This window comes from Tympanuchus pallidicinctus, unplaced genomic scaffold, assembly GCF_026119805.1.
Source record: "Tympanuchus pallidicinctus isolate F22 unplaced genomic scaffold, pur_lepc_1.0 scaffold2, whole genome shotgun sequence".
In the NCBI taxonomy this organism is placed as follows: Eukaryota; Metazoa; Chordata; class Aves; order Galliformes; family Phasianidae; genus Tympanuchus; species Tympanuchus pallidicinctus.
Window position 1 is genome coordinate 45,191,137 of NW_026294721.1, and position 15,189 is coordinate 45,206,325.

A 15,189-nucleotide genomic window follows, 5' to 3' on the forward strand; every position below is an offset into this window, starting at 1 on the left:
CCAAGCTGAAAATAACTCCTTTGTGGTTTCCCAAGATTTTGTTTCCAGGAAACTGTGTTTGGATTCTCTTGTCCCCCTGTGACCCCATTACATGTGAGACTCACCGAGCTACCTCCTGAGTGCAGGCAAGCCCAGCTCCTAGCACTGTGTCCCTGCAAGGTGTTGTATTACACCATACTTCCTCGGTACCCAATGTGACTATGAAGGGATATCCTGTGCTCCATCCTGCACATAGCTGTCTGTACTATCTTGGTTGCTCTCCTCCAGCCAAAACTATGCTTAGGGATCTTCTTTCAGAATGTACTTTCTCTGGGTGGTTTTTTTTTTTCTTTTTTTTTTTTAAATAATGTAGGATTAATAATTTAGCTAACAGCAAGCTAGAGAAAAGCCCAAAAGAAAGAAGCCATATGGAAAGGAAGACAAGCTAAAGAGGAATGAGCTTCTTAATTTGTGTGACCAAACAGTGTGACGTGCAGCTTGAGGGGCTATGTATCAAAATGGTTGTATTGCTACTTCTAGGATGGAACACCTGGTCCTTATCATCACTCTCAGGTTTCAAATGCCCATCATCCTGCATCTTCTACTTACCGCGGAGATCTCTCTGCCATGGGAAACATTCCATTCCCACCATAGAATCCTGGTGAGGCACTTCTATGTTTTGTTTAAATCAGATTTTTGTGGATGCCCCGTCCCTGGAGATGTTCAAGGCCAGGTTGGATGGGGCCCTGGGCAGCCTGGTCTAGAAGTAAATGGGGAGGTTGGTGGCCCTGCCTGTGGCAGGGGGTTGGAGATTCATGATCCTTGAGTTCTCTTCCAACCTCGGCCATTCTGTGATTCTGTGAGATGGGAGACATTCATAGGCCACAGAAGGGAAGGGTGTATGATGAGCAAGGATCCCCATTCAGGACTCTTGTCTTCAACCTCAGAAACAGAGCCAGGCATGGGGAGAAGTATCCAGCTGATGCTGCACGATGAACTAAGCCGAGTTCTTTGTTGCACGGAGCCAGCACAATTCCAGCAAGCCGAGGGCTCTCAGCACTTTAAAACTTTGTATTGCCTCTTTTGGGCCCGTTTTGCTTACAGGTCTGCCACGTTCCGATCCTTCTGAAAGGACTGGCTCGTCTTAGAAGGGAGATAGCTCCCTCCCTTCGAAGCGCGACTGCCTGACGCTGACCGACGCCGGCCAGCAGACGGCAGCACCGCGCACCTCAGGGCACTCCGCCTTGCTCTGACGTCATCTCCCCGCGCCAGCCACCCGTTGCAAAGCGCCGCAACGTGGTGTGCGCGAGCCGGGCCGGCCGGGCTTTGCGCGGTGCCGTGGCGGGGTCGGAGGGCCGCGTGCCGATGCGGGGCGGGCAGGATGCAGCAGAAGCTGCTGCGCAGCGCGCACTACATCGAGCTGGGCGGCTACCAGTACTGGCCCGTGCTGCTGCCGCGCGGCATCCGTCTGTACACCTACGAGCAGATCCCCGTCTTCCTGAGGGACAACCCCTACATCACCGACGGCTACCGCGCCTACCTGCCCTCGCGCCTCTGCCTCCGCAGGTACGGCCGTCCCCGGGGCCGGGTCGGGGCCTCGGAGCCCCGCTCAGCCCCGCCGCGTCTCCCCGCAGCCTCTTTATCCTCTCCAACGAGAGCGTCAACATCTGGAGCCACCTGCTGGGCTTCCTGCTCTTCTTCACGCTTGGAATCCGCGACCTGACCGTCGTGCTGCCCGCCGCCCGCGCCGCCCGCGAGGACTTCGTCATCTGCGCCGTCTGCCTCTTCTGCTTCCAGGTGGGGTGCCGTGCTGTGCGCCGTGCGGTAGATGGGCTCGGGGGCCGAGCTGATTTTGAACCGTTTCTTATAAGAACGAAGCATGGCTGGCATAGGAGAGGCTGCAGAACGCCGGCTGGGCAGGCCGAGGCTTTGTGTTCTGGTTTCTGCTGGGCATTGTGTCCAGCGCTGTGCCCGCGGATGGCGACGGTTTGATCACCAGCTCGAGCACAAAAACCAGCTGTGGATTAATGGGGTGAGGCCAGCTGCACGAATATTAACAAGATGAGGTGCTGGGATAGTTTAGTGTGGGAAGAGGAGGCTTAGGGGAGACCTCTCTGCTTTCTGCAGCTGCATGAAAGGAGGTTATTGTAATGAGGTAGGGGATCGGCCCTTTCTACATAACAGCAGTAGCACAGGAGGTAATGGCCTCAAGTTGCGCCAGGAGAGGTTCAGGTTGGATACTGGGAAACCTTTCTTCTCAGAAACAGTGGTGAGGCATTGGCACTGCGAGGTGATAGGGTCAGCATCCCTGGTGGTGGTCAAGATATGTGGAGCTGTGATGCTGAGCAACTGATAAGGTGGGATAGGGCCAATGGCTGAACTAGATGACCTTAGAGGTCTTTTCCAACCTGGATGATTCTTTGATGTTATTATACAGCTGGACTTGGGGTTCTTGTGCATTTTACACAACTGTCAAGAGTTCAAGAAGCACCTGAACAATGCTTTCAGACATAGGGTTTGGACTTCAGGTGGTTCTGTGTGGACCCAGGAGTTGGATGTAATGATGTTTATGGATCCCCTTCAACTCTAGATATTCTATGATTCTGTTTCTCAGGGGGAAAAAAATTGATGCCAGCCAAGAAGCCAAGTCAGTGTACTGCGTGTCAGAGGTTAGTCACTTCTGTGTACCCTCAGCAAAGCTGCAGAGTGCTGGTATTCGAGGATTTGAGCTTTGGTTTCTGCTTGTTGTAGCTGGACCATACTGAATTCATCTTGGTCATACTTGGGCAGGTGGGCCCTGCTCCTATATGCACTGGCACACTTTTGTACCCTCAGTACCCTCGTTTCCTTAGCTGCAGCCTGTGGTTATCAAGTCTTGCAAAGTTTTGTGTTTCATCTGCAAAAGAGGTTATGCTAGTTTCCACTGATTATGAGCAGAACTCATAGCTGTCTACACCAAGTAGTTCTGTAGAACATGTAACAGGTTACTTTTGGACTCTTAAGCTTCAGAGTTGAAGCTTAATCCCCATTAATCCCCGTCTGTTACCAAGAAATTAATGTGTCCTTGTTTTGATATATTTGTGTAGGTCTGTATGCTTTGCTCAGTAGGATATCATCTCTTCTGTTGTCATCGCTCAGAGAAGACCAGCCGACGATGGATGGCATTAGATTACGCAGGAATTTCCATTGGTATCCTAGGCTGCTACGTATCAGGCGTGTTTTATGCATTTTATTGTAGTAAAGTAAGTCTGAGTCACTTGTTTCTGTGGTCCCATCACCATGGTTTCCACGTGTTGGGAAAGGGCTTTGTCACATGGTGTCCAGGTGGCACATTTGGCAGGGGACAGGTGCAGAACTTTGCTTGCAGAAGTAGAAGATTAAGAGATTCCTTTTAAGCTGTCAATTGCACAAGCCTCAAGACAATATTTAAATTATTATAAAGTCAGTGTGAACTTTACAGGTCCTGTCTTTGTCAAAGGCATGAGGCCCATAATGGGATGTTCCTCCCAGCATTTATATGGGGCGGAAACAAGCTTAAATCGCTTTGGAATTCTAAACTTTTATACCTTCTGTGCTCCCTGTACAGGAAAGTATTGATCTGGTAGTTAAAGTAGTTATAACAGAGTTATGTTTAATACATGTTTTGGTGAAGCGTGTGAAATAGATGTGAAGTAAGAGCATCTTCCCCTTCACTGGATTACTAAGAACACCCTGATTCAAGCACTGTCATTTGTGGTCACAGAAGGGACGAGAACATTTTAAATCTTTGTGTTTAGTAACATAGATTTTCTACCCAGAGTTTACCTCAGATGAGCAAACATACAAACTTAATTGTATTTCTTTTTTCTCAGTACTGGCGTCAGGTGTACTTAATCACTGTGCTGGCAATGATCTTGGCAGTATTTTTTGTTCAGATTCATCCCAATTACCTCACACAGCAGTGGCGCAGGCTGCGCTCCATCATCTTTTGCTCAGTGTCTGGATACGGCATTATTCCTACTATCCACTGGGTTTCACTCAACGGTGGCATTGGTGCAGCTATTGTACAGGTAAAAGACAATAATACGGAAATAAGATTTACTTTTGCTTTGCACTTAGCATCTTCCCTCGGTCTCATTTTGGAAATGAGGGAGAAGTAGAGCTAGTGACGATTTCTTAAAGCACAGGATTCCTTTGGAACGCTCAGATTTATGGAAAGCCAATCAACAGGTTGAATAGATGAAGTCTGTTTCAGTGATTTAAAGTTGAACTGTGAGAAGACCCACCTGGATGCAAACATGACCACGACGTTGTGCTTGCCTGAGGGGCAGAGCAGTGTGTGCAGGTCGGACGCACCCTTGCACACCTCAGGGCAAGGAGCAGGAGCAGAGAGCTGAGTCAGCAGGCGAGTGGGAAGCAGTCAGTCAGGATGCACAGGTTGCAGAGGTGAGGTGAACCAGGAGACATGGGTGGGAAGTTCTTCCTCTTCTGTGCCCTGGGTTGGTGGCAAAATCGACATTTGCCTACACAGCCTTCTGTCTCTCACACATAATTTGTTTAATATCACTGTTAAGTTACCAAACTGATTTCCCTCTCTTGCTTTACCACTATGGTAAAGGTTACTCAGCTCTGAAAAACAGGAAGTACAGCACTGTTAAAGAAGGTGAATGTGCCCCAAGGTTTAAAACATTCCCCCAGGAATCACAGCCATTAGCCAGGGCTCTAACAGAACTGAAAAAAACCTTTGCTTTCATAGCAAGTGACTGCCTGTGAAAGTTCTTAAGATTGGCACTTCAGGAGGACTGTCTTCTAGGATGCTGATTTAGCCTGGTCCAGAGCTACTGCTGAATTTGGAAGAGCAGCACTGGTAATAAATGCAGTCTTCAGACAAGGTACTGAAACACTCACTTTGTAAAAGTCAAGTAGGCAAGCAATCATTGCTGCCCCTGCTTTTTCCAGTTAGTCAATTAGTTTGTCCTGATAGAGCAGAATGGTAGATGTGATACTCATTTTGCTTCCACACTTCAGAGAAAATGCTCTGCTTTCAGCAATAAAACGTTCTGTTATTGAAAACAAACAAACAAAAAAACTGGTCAAGTGAGTGGGTTGCTTTCCAGCAGCTAGTGTGGTTACTTACAGTCTAATCTGTAATATTCCTGTGGCCTTCCATTCAGACTTTTTACAAGTTTTGGCATTTGTTTCTCAATTGGATTCTGTTCTACTCAATAGATAATGTGAGCAGCAAAATAATATTCCATTTTGTCACACCTTTTGTTTTCTTTTAAATGTACTTTGAAATTATTATTTTAAAATATTTTTTACCTTAGAGCAGAGTAAGAAAGCTTCCTTTTCTTTTGCAGGAGTTTGCTCCACGTGTGGTTGTCATGTATTTCATTGCTGCTGTAGCATTTCTCTTCTATATTTCCAAAGTTCCAGAAAGATACTTTCCAGGTATGAAATTCTGTTGTGTTTTTCTGCAGTTGAGCTTCCTGCAGTGTCACAGTCTTTCCTGCGAGTCCTGAATTTTTGATGAGAGTACAGTTGATTATGTTCTACTTAGCGTGCATTGGCACCAAAAGAACTCAAACTTGATGTGCACTTCAGTCAAAAGAAAGCAGGTGACTTTTGTTCTTCATTAAAGAACTTGACTGTCTCCCAGCCAGCTGAACATGTGACTGAGCTTGGGAATAGACTGCCTGCTGCTTGCCTTTCATGAGTTAATGCAGATTTAACAACTGCTTCCTGTTTTTGTTCCCCACAGGACAGCTCAACTACCTCGGCTCTAGTCACCAAATATGGCACATCCTTGCAGTAGTGATGTTGTACTGGTGGCACCAGTCTGCAGTGTACATCATGCAGTACCGACACAGCAAGCCCTGTCCTGAGCATAGCGTGGACTTGTGAGTGAAGGTATAGCCTTTGTGCTTGTGGGAACATGAGATTTTAACAAGTAGAGAGTTAAGTAATCTTGTTTTCAGCATGTCACAATGTTCCATTAGTTGGTTCCATTAATTTAATTAGCTCCCCCAGAGAAAATGCTTACTAGTGTAATGTTTCCTTGTGAATAAGCAAACGGCTACTTTGATAGCAGGCAGGCTGCTGCGTTATGTGAGTCTGCAGTGCCCTCAAGCAGGGTTTTAGAGCAGGCTGGACAAATCACTGCTAGGTCCCTAACAGCTCTGTCTGACAACAGTTGCAAGCACTTATCAACATTTGTTTATATGCAGCTTTTTCTTAATGTTTTTGTCAGTTTTTTTTTAGTCTAATATGCATGGGATCTGGGGCAGTTAGGTAAGAGTTAATGTTTCCTATGCGTAATAACTGACAGTTTTTCTTTCCTCAACTGCCTTTCAGAGGCACTGCAATGAAACTTCTGACTACAGGAGCCTGAACCTTACAAATATGCAGAACCATGAAAGTAAGCACTAAGGCAGTTCCTTTCCAACTTCTGGACTGTTACCCTACTCACTGAGATGATACATTAACAGGAATGCTGGGGGAAAAAGCAGCATTGCCTGGATCTCAATATCTCAACATCTGAACATCTCCTGAACACCTCCAGGGTCAGTGACTCCACCACCTCTCTGGGCAGCCCATTCCAGCACCTGACCACTGTCTCAGAGAAGAAGTATTTCCTAACATCCAACCTGAATCTCCCCTGGCACAACTTGAGGCCGTTCTCTCTGAGATCTGAGATTCATTTCCTTCTCATCATTTCCTGCTCTGCAATCAAGTACAAAGCAGGTCTTTCTTAGAGTGGGACAACAAAAAGGTGGGCTGTAGAACTAAGCATTTGGAGCACTGCATTATTTTCCTGCTTCGTAAATACAAACAACAGAATTGCATACCATTGCTAAGCTAGCAGGCCCATATGCCATGTCTTCAGGTTTTGTTGCAGTACAGAACAAAAGGACACACTCCCAGGAGTAGAGTGCTTTTAGAACTCTGATTAACTGAGTGGCTGGTCTTGGCTCTAAACTGCATTGGTACAGGGTGCTGCATCCTTCAGAATCATTGTCTAAGTGATGTGTGTACACTTCAACATCAGGACAGTAATGTGTAATGTCAAATTCAGTGGAGTATTGTACTTTTCTAGTTGTTTCCCTTTTTCTGGGAGATGGATGTTATCTACCATATCTATCTTGATTTCAAATCTTAAATTGTGTCCTCAAGTATAGGTGGTGCCATTACTTCAACAAATCTCTCTGCACCACTCTGGTGCTTCTGAATAGTGTTCTGAAATATTTCAGGAGTAGTCTTACACTTGCTGTTACCCTGGAATTAGTAGAAGTGCAAAGGATTTTTTTTTGTAAGTTACATGTTCTTTTAGTAGGTGTAATTAACAAGCCCAGAGTAGTAAGACTGCTATGACTTCAAGCCACTGAACTTCGGCCTTTTAATGACTCCTGCTGTACTTCCAACACTTCATTAGCTGAAGTGATTTATTGCCATTTGCTTTCTGCAGTAAAGACAACCTTGGGTTTTTATAGTCTGCAGTTAAACCATGTCTTGGTTTAATGCCAACACTAAAGAGACACGAGCTATGCAGGTTGTTAGATACCTGGTGCTCAGCATGAAGCTCAGTGGGTGCCAGCCTAGAGGCTGGCAGGGTGCTGTTCGGTCCCACCGAAGTTGCCTCTGTCCTGGGCAAAACATTCCCAGCTCCCCTCAGCCTTCTACACAGGGAACGTGCCAAGGGAACAGTGATAGTCATTTACTGACAAGTATTTACCTTGTACCAGGCATGGAGGAGGCAGGACCCTTCCTCTTCTGCTGGTACGCTGGAGAGCAACGCTGTCACCAAATCCTCACTGAGCTTAAGTGATTTTTTTCTTCCCAGCTCCAGAAACAGTTATTGGAAAGAACTAAATGCATTTGAAGTTCAAATCCCAGTCTTCTGAGCCTTCCAGTATAAACACTGATTATTTATTTTTTTTTAAAAAACTTGACAGTAAAGCAAATTTGAAGTGCACTAATGACTGCTGCTAAAGTGTGACAAGGATCCTGCAATTGTTAAAGCTTGTTTTCAGTGTTACATTGTGAATACACAAGTGAATAATAACATTTGAGGAATCTGTGACTGTGTACTGAAAACATACTTATTTTACAATTTGCTAATTTTTTTTTTCCAAACTTACTACTGTAGCAGTTTTCACTGGATAAGAAAAGATTGTTAAGTTGTACGTTTTTATTATCCTGACAAAATTTATTAAACTGCATGATGGCCTTTTCTGTAAATACTGAGCCTGTAAATAAATTTTGGTTCATTGGATGTTTACTTGTAACACTTTTAACAGAGAACTCAGATGACACGTGAATTGCTGCACGCAATGTTTGAAATGGGTGACAAGCAGAAGACAGAACAACCATGAATGAGCTACAACTTTGTACCTATGTTCTGTTGCTGCTCCTAGTCTTTCTACAATGTTGGTTTTCTTCAGCTTAGATATGAAATAAACCAGTAGAAGCAGTTACCAAAAAGCTGCTCTGGCTAGTAGTTGGCAGAGTGAGTCAAATCAAGTGAAAAACATGTCTGTAAGATTGAGTGCAGAACTAAGTCTGGAGTTAGCAATGAAAATTAAAGTTATGGCTCCTGAAAAGGGATAAAGCTTCAGTTAGCAGCTGTCCTTTCAAAAGCATTTTGAAAGCAGGAAGGCTTAAAGGAGTAATAATGAACCTAAGGACATTCTTAATATATTATCAACAAGTTGAACCGAGATGGCAATAGTGGGCTGCTGATATAATCATCATTAAAAAACATCAACAGGAACCTACAGCCACAAAAAGCAACTAGGAGAAGCAACACTGTTTATAGAATAGCTTACAGCCTAAATGAGAGTACTTAATAATGCCATGTTTAAGGACATCTGCAAAGTGACTGTTATCATGTTTATTTATTTAACAACTGCAATATTTATGACATACATCAGTTTCACAAAACTCTGTTTAGTGGTACACAAAAAAGCTTAGAAACTTGAAGTCTAACAAGAAATGGAAGTGTAGTTCAGGAAAGTGCACTTAAAAGCTGAATGCCAGCAATTTTAAAATAGATTTTATGCTCTTTAATATTAGGTGATGCCTTAGTCACAAACTCAGCTATACACACCACTTCCTCAATTTTTCTTTGAAAAGAAGCGCTGTAGAAAAGTAACTCAGCAGCCACCCCTTGCACTTTTTTCTCTTGCAGGTTTCCCTTATTCACTCTTCCTAGTTTCATCAGAATGATTGTGGCTGCAATGTTACTAAAAACACAGTGCGATGTGTGCGAGCATGTGTATATTTTATATATATTTCTCATATATAAAAATACACTATATAGTATAAAAAACTCCAGATAAACTCTTATTCTCACAGTAGCAAATATACCAACTTATTTTCACAGTACTTAGTTTTATTAACTGGGACAACCAGAATGATTAAAAATTATTTCCTTGAAAGTTGGTTTTCGCAGGTCCCACGTGACACAAGTCAGCAAAAGCAATTCCGCACATCTCACGGCTATCGAGAGTCTGCAGAGAAACTCACCCTCTTATCTTCCTTTCAGTGACCATAACTATGAAGGGCTTCTTAGTACCTTTGACAAAAACTGCCCAAAGCAGCCGATTCTGACAGGTCTATGGTTCAGTCATTCAGCAGACTGAAAGAACTGTTAAAAACCTGTTGCTATTTCCTGGTGAAAGGGAAGTGTGAATTCCTTACCTTGTGATCATCATCTTCGCAGACATATGGTACAAGTCTAAGTGCACATGGTCTTTCCAGTATTTCAGGTAAGGTCACAATACACTCCAGGAACGACAAGCACACAGGTAGAGATATCTACATGCTGAATAAAGGTAAAAGGATACTATGTTCCCCAGCAGTACCATGCTTTGCCTCTGCTGAACCATAGTTGGAGCTTAAACCCAGGCTGCAAACTTAATAGACCACAAAGTTGATGCAGTGAAGCATACTTATCTCAGACGAGAGAAAAAAATCATTTTAACTCAAGAAACATAAAAACTGCATGTATGCAAAAAGTAGTTTCATAAATGTAAGTACAAAGATCAAGGCTTATTAAGGCCACGAGAAAGCAAGTATCATTGGCTGTAACTCGGAGGCAGCTGGAGGCACAATGCCAGTTTCAGAGTAACTTGGGTTTAAGGTTTGCTTTCATCTCTCCTATCAGTTATTGTACGCAATCCAACTTCAGCTTCCCTGTACTGTAATAAAACCATGTGTGAGCCCTCTGTCAAAAAAATAAAGTAGTAAACAAATGCACCACACAAAGAAATTCTGCTGCACTCTTCAACCTGAAACTTCAAGGTCATCAGACAGAAATCAAATGTGATTCTTTCTTCTTGTAATTTACCTTAATTGAAGCCCACACTAAGCACCTAACAGCCATGCCAACCCTCAAGCTGTTCTTCCAGCAAGGAAAGCAGTAACTGCATGGTGCCAATGATGACTGGCCGTATTTAAGACTGCGGGTCAGTTGCTTGTTGCTTTATTCTTGTTTTGTTTCCACCCATCTGTCCCGTTTTTCATAATATTCTGTTCCAACAGCTGTCTTTAGGCCGGAATAGTGACAGTTCAGAAGGAAACTGCAGGAAGGCAGCTAATAAGCACGCACATAGCAACAAAATCGCAGTTAACCTGAGTATCAGAAAATGCTACAGACTCGGCGTGCGCTTCTTACAGCCTTTGGCACACACAAAAAATAACAAACTGGTGAGAACAGTAGTAATAAAGCCTAAGAAACTCCTGTGCAAATAGAGTTGAAACACTTCTACTCACATACTCCTAAAAGCTTAACTTCTAAGCCTGAAAAAGTCATTCTTAAACAAGCAGAGCTGTAGTTTCTTTTTCACCTTGTCAGAGGAAAGAAAAAAAAGGGAAGATAATTGCAAGTGTACAGATACATATGAATGAGTTCAAAATCCAGGACCAGGGAGGCAGCATTTTATCAAAACCAGCTCTGAAAGGAGAAAAAGAATTTGTCTTTAACATGCCATTTTCAACAAATATTTCAAGGGATCGACTTCCTACCCTCACCAATTTCAAAACAACTCATTAAACAGCAGTAGAATTTGAAGAAAAAATGCACAACCCTCAATATTTCACTTCACATCCTGTGAGGAGAGGAGGGCAGGAGGAATCAGCCATGAATTCTTACGGTCTCTTTTTATAAACATGGAATGCTCTTCAACATTCAGTGGAGCAGGACGTAAAGCTAAGACAAGCAGAGGAGCTGCCTCCTTCCACTTCCTTAGGATTGCCATAGAAACAAAGCAAAGTGGACCACTCTGATGTACACTCACTCTGCAGCCAGTGTACATGGCTCGGCTCGAGTCGTGAAGCAGTGGAGTTACAAAGCACACGGTGTCACCATCGACACACGGTAACCGCATCTCTCCAACAAGCCGGTTCGCGTTGCCTTCCCATCACTACTGGCACTGCAAGCTCCAAGCTTTCAGCCATGTCTGTGCACCCGATGTCTTAGAGGTACTGTGTGGCAGGACAGCAGTCCTGCTGGTAAGGCGTTGCGGTGTGAAATGCAGCTTACTGCTGCAGCACGGAACAGCATTCTGCAGACTACTTGCTGCTACTGCTTCTGAAACCAAGCCGGGTCCAGAGAAGTTTCTTCAAAGCTCAGTGCATTTAGCAAAACTTTCATAAAAAACAAAAACAAAAACAACACACTTACATACAGAAACAGGTCCATCAGAAGTTGAAAACGTTAGGTTACAGTCATTTCATAAAATTATCGTTTTATAAAACAACATGAGTTTGGACACAACACACATTTTCTTTGTGGTAGAAATCCAAGAGGAAAAGAAAATGCATCTTCAGACACAACCCCCAATTTGTAATCAGATAAAACCGATGGTGCATTTCAGTCAACTGTACAAGTCTTCTGAAATGCTCCACCCATGCCAGATGTCCTTCTCACCAGCCTCTCCCCCAGTGTGCTGAGTAGTCTTAAAAGTGCTGCAAACACTGGCTACATCCCTGCTGGTTTACTCCTCTACATTCAGATTCCATTTCACAAACTGTTATGTTCTCTGCATCTGCATTTTAACTCTAGACTTCCAGTTTGCTATTTTACATTACATTAATGGCACTTACTGTAAAAAATAAAATTGAAGATTTAGGCACACACACAAAAAATAATCTGCCTTTCAGCTCTGCAGCTGCATAGATGTCTACCAGGTACAAAGCCACAGCAATGCTTTGAAATTCTGGGCTGCAGCTCCTTGATGACCTAGCTTCATTATTTTATGATTAACAAAGGTAGTTTTCATCTAGGAAGTGAAGACTTGACTATTCCCAGCATATAAGTCTGGATATTAGTATGTTTAGGTTCTTAGGTCTAGTGCAACTGAGACAAAGAAGAACCACAGTTCCTTCAGCCTAACTATAAGTTTGGAAACCTTTTTCATGTTATCTCTGCCTGTTTCCCTTCCCTCCATTTCAGCACATTGCCAAGTGCTGAAAAGGTGATGCAAAAGTGCAGGATGACATTTTCCAGGTCCAAAAGTCAGCAACAGACACCAATTCATGTCTCACTTCTCTTTATGTTCTGGGAGCCATCTTTCATAACAAAAGTTTTCAATTTCTCTCAAAAGAAAATTTAAAATTGCTTTCTTTTGCATTCCATCGTGCAAGCCAGCCGTGCCTTCTTTAACTTGAATAAACTGTACAGCCCAGCTCCCTATCAGAGAGAAATGATTCTGCTCATTGAACTCACTACTAAGCAACTCAGAGAGGTGGAAGGAGGGACCCGCTGGAAGCATTTACTGTTTCGAAGGAAATGGAGCTGCTCCAAAGGGATCCAACTCTAGTGCCTGTTGCTGCTGACTCTGTGCACTCTGTACAACCAGTTCTGTAAAGGGGACTGCACCGAAATCATCTGTTTTCAGCCCATCACCAGCATGCACCGGTCCCAGCAAGGAGCTCTGCCGAGGCCTGCTAGCCACTACCACTGCACCATGATCCCCACGGCTGTCACCAAACCCCTGATGCTGAGGATGCCGCATCAGTTCCGGTGGGTGGAAGGGTTTGGCTCCAAAGGGATCCAGCAGACTCTCATCTGTCTGCAAAGGGTTGGTTCGGTCTTTGCTGTCCGTCAGTGAAACACTGATGTTCTCTTTGGAGTCAGAGATGGTCAGGAACTCATTGCTGCTCTGCGAGTCCCTGCGGCCCGCTTTCTTGTGCCTGCGGGCTCTCTCGGGAGTGCGGTAGTTGGGTTTCAAAGTCTTCTTTGTGGTTGTTGGGGTGCCATGGTGACGCTTCCCATTGTTCTTTGGGACCTCCTGCTTCATGCGCCTCTGACGGGATGAAAGCTTCTGCAGGTTGCGCTGTTGCTTTACCTTCTGCTGCTGCTGACTCCCAGCGATCTCTTCAAAAGGAACCAGCCCAAACAGGTCCTCTTTACTCCCACTCATCTTGGGCAGTAGAGAGGGCTGAAATGGGGTGCAACCAAAAACATCAACGCTCCGTGGCGAGGTGGGTGAGAGCTGTGTTTTGGTTCCCACCACCTGGTCATCTTGCTGAGACACCTTTTTGCTGAACGGAGCTTTGGTGAAAACATCAAAGTCATCCTGCTCTTGGCTCAGGCTGGGAAATGCAGTCTGAGAAGAGACATCCTGGTTCCCCTTCTCTGTTGGCTGAGGCTGAAGAGAAAAAAAGGGCACTGCCCCAAACACATCAAATTCTTGGCCAGGGCTCACTTTGACAACAGTAGTTGGCACCTCAGGCGTTTGCATTAAGCTGGGTTCTTTAACTTCACTGCTGCCCATAACATTTCTGAATCTACTGCTTGGGAGCCCTTCCACAAATTTTTGTTTGGTACGATCGGATTCAGAATCAGAACTTTGCTTCTCCTCCTCCTCTTCTTCCAACTCTTCCTCAGAGTCCATGAGCAGAGGGCGGTGGCCTAAATTCTCTGGTTCTGTATCATTGTCATCATTGAAGTCTCCATTCTCACCTTGCAAGACCTCCTCATCCTCTTGTTCTTCTTCCTCCTCGCTACTCTTAGGAGAGGGAGGATCTGATTCAAAATCACTCTCTGACTCATCACAACCTTTTGTCACTTGTCCCACTGCAGTCTTCCTTCCTGGCCGGGGATCTTTAAAAGCATGACTCAGTCTTCCAGCTTTGTTTGGGGTCCCTAAGTTGTTTCCTTGACTGCTGGCTGAGTTCTCCAATTGTTTTCCAGGGGAATCTGCAAGTCCAAAATAAAAAGAAAAGAAAAACAATTTTAATACACTGCTAAAATAAACACTTACTGACAATAGCCACACATAAGAGCAATCAAAGCAAATTTATATTCCATAAATATAGAGGGAAAATAACTAAAAACCAGATCTAAGTTTTCAAATGCTAATGAAAGGAGTTAGTAGTCAGAACTTCTAGCTTAACTCCTCAAGCACAGAACCTTTCCAAATCCAATACTAATATACGCACCAGCCAGCCACTCCTCTCTAGGGAAAGATGAGCTGCCTTCTGCAGAGGTTCTCCAAGGCCAACACCTAATACCAAGCAGTCAGATACCTGGGACAACACTGACACACTCAGTACAGTTTCACATGGGGAACAAGTGCACGAAGCTGTCGGTTCTCAGCTTTTCCTTTCTCAAGCATTCATTACTCTAGACAATCCTACTTAATGTCTCCATGATGATTAGTTCTCTGTAAGGCCTATGAATAACAGCAGCTGGGTGAGAATAACCATGTACACATCCCAACTGTAGGGAAGATTGCATGAGATCATCTCTGTCCTACCCTCAGGGTATCCGCTCCTTCCTAGAGCCTACCAACATCCACAAGAATGGATTTTGTTGGTGTTTCTCCTCACTCAGTATTATGTTTCAAGGCATCCAAAGAGAAATGGACAAGACAACAGTACCTCTGGGAAAACAGCAAGGCAATCAGTGAAAATAACAGTATGGAAACAAAGAAGAAAGGACAAATGTGTTTACAATGTGTCTGAATTTCAAGTACTTCTCCACTAAATCACTAATAAAAAGCATAACTTGAACTCTTCACTGAGAATTGAACTAGATGGCCATGGCCATTGGTGCATCTGAAGAGGCACCCCACGTACCTGCCCTCTGTGTCAGCTGTGACAGCTTCTCCCAACAGAGCTCGTGTTGCGAAAGCAACATGGGGAGCTTTTACAGTGTTGTGGGGTGGTGGGTTTTTTTTGGTGTTTTTTTGTTTGTTTGTTTTTTGGTTTTTGGCTTTTGGGTTT

General features: G+C 44.2%; 2 protein-coding genes across 5 annotated transcripts in view; one reads left to right on the forward strand and one right to left on the reverse strand.

Annotated features, from left to right (window-relative positions):
• The first annotated feature begins 1,245 nt into the window (after positions 1 to 1,245).
• PAQR3 (progestin and adipoQ receptor family member 3) lies at positions 1,246 to 8,230 on the forward strand. Of its 3 annotated transcripts, XM_052683015.1 has the most exons (7): positions 1,251 to 1,545; positions 1,614 to 1,776; positions 3,066 to 3,221; positions 3,831 to 4,028; positions 5,319 to 5,409; positions 5,720 to 5,868; positions 6,313 to 8,230. In XM_052683015.1, exons 1-6 carry the CDS (start codon positions 1,361 to 1,363, stop codon positions 5,860 to 5,862), a joined length of 936 nt encoding a protein of 311 aa, XP_052538975.1. In that variant the 5' UTR covers positions 1,251 to 1,360; the 3' UTR covers positions 5,863 to 5,868; positions 6,313 to 8,230. The 3 variants fall into 3 exon arrangements, 2 of the variants coding, with proteins under 2 accessions (XP_052538975.1, XP_052538976.1); XR_008206816.1 differs by lacking the exon at positions 6,313 to 8,230 and having other exon boundaries at positions 1,246 to 1,545; positions 3,831 to 4,850; positions 5,720 to 5,738; XM_052683016.1 differs by lacking the exons at positions 1,251 to 1,545; positions 1,614 to 1,776 and adding an exon at positions 1,783 to 2,648.
• Positions 8,231 to 8,833: 603 nt separating this feature from the next.
• BMP2K (BMP2 inducible kinase) overlaps positions 8,834 to 15,189 on the reverse strand; it is a 55,362-nt gene continuing 49,006 nt past the window's right edge. For both annotated transcript variants that reach the window (XM_052683009.1, XM_052683008.1), the window contains one exon: positions 8,834 to 14,161. In XM_052683009.1, coding sequence (XP_052538969.1) covers positions 12,732 to 14,161 — 1,430 coding nt within the window. In that variant the 3' untranslated portion in view covers positions 8,834 to 12,731. The remainder of the gene's footprint in view (positions 14,162 to 15,189) is intronic.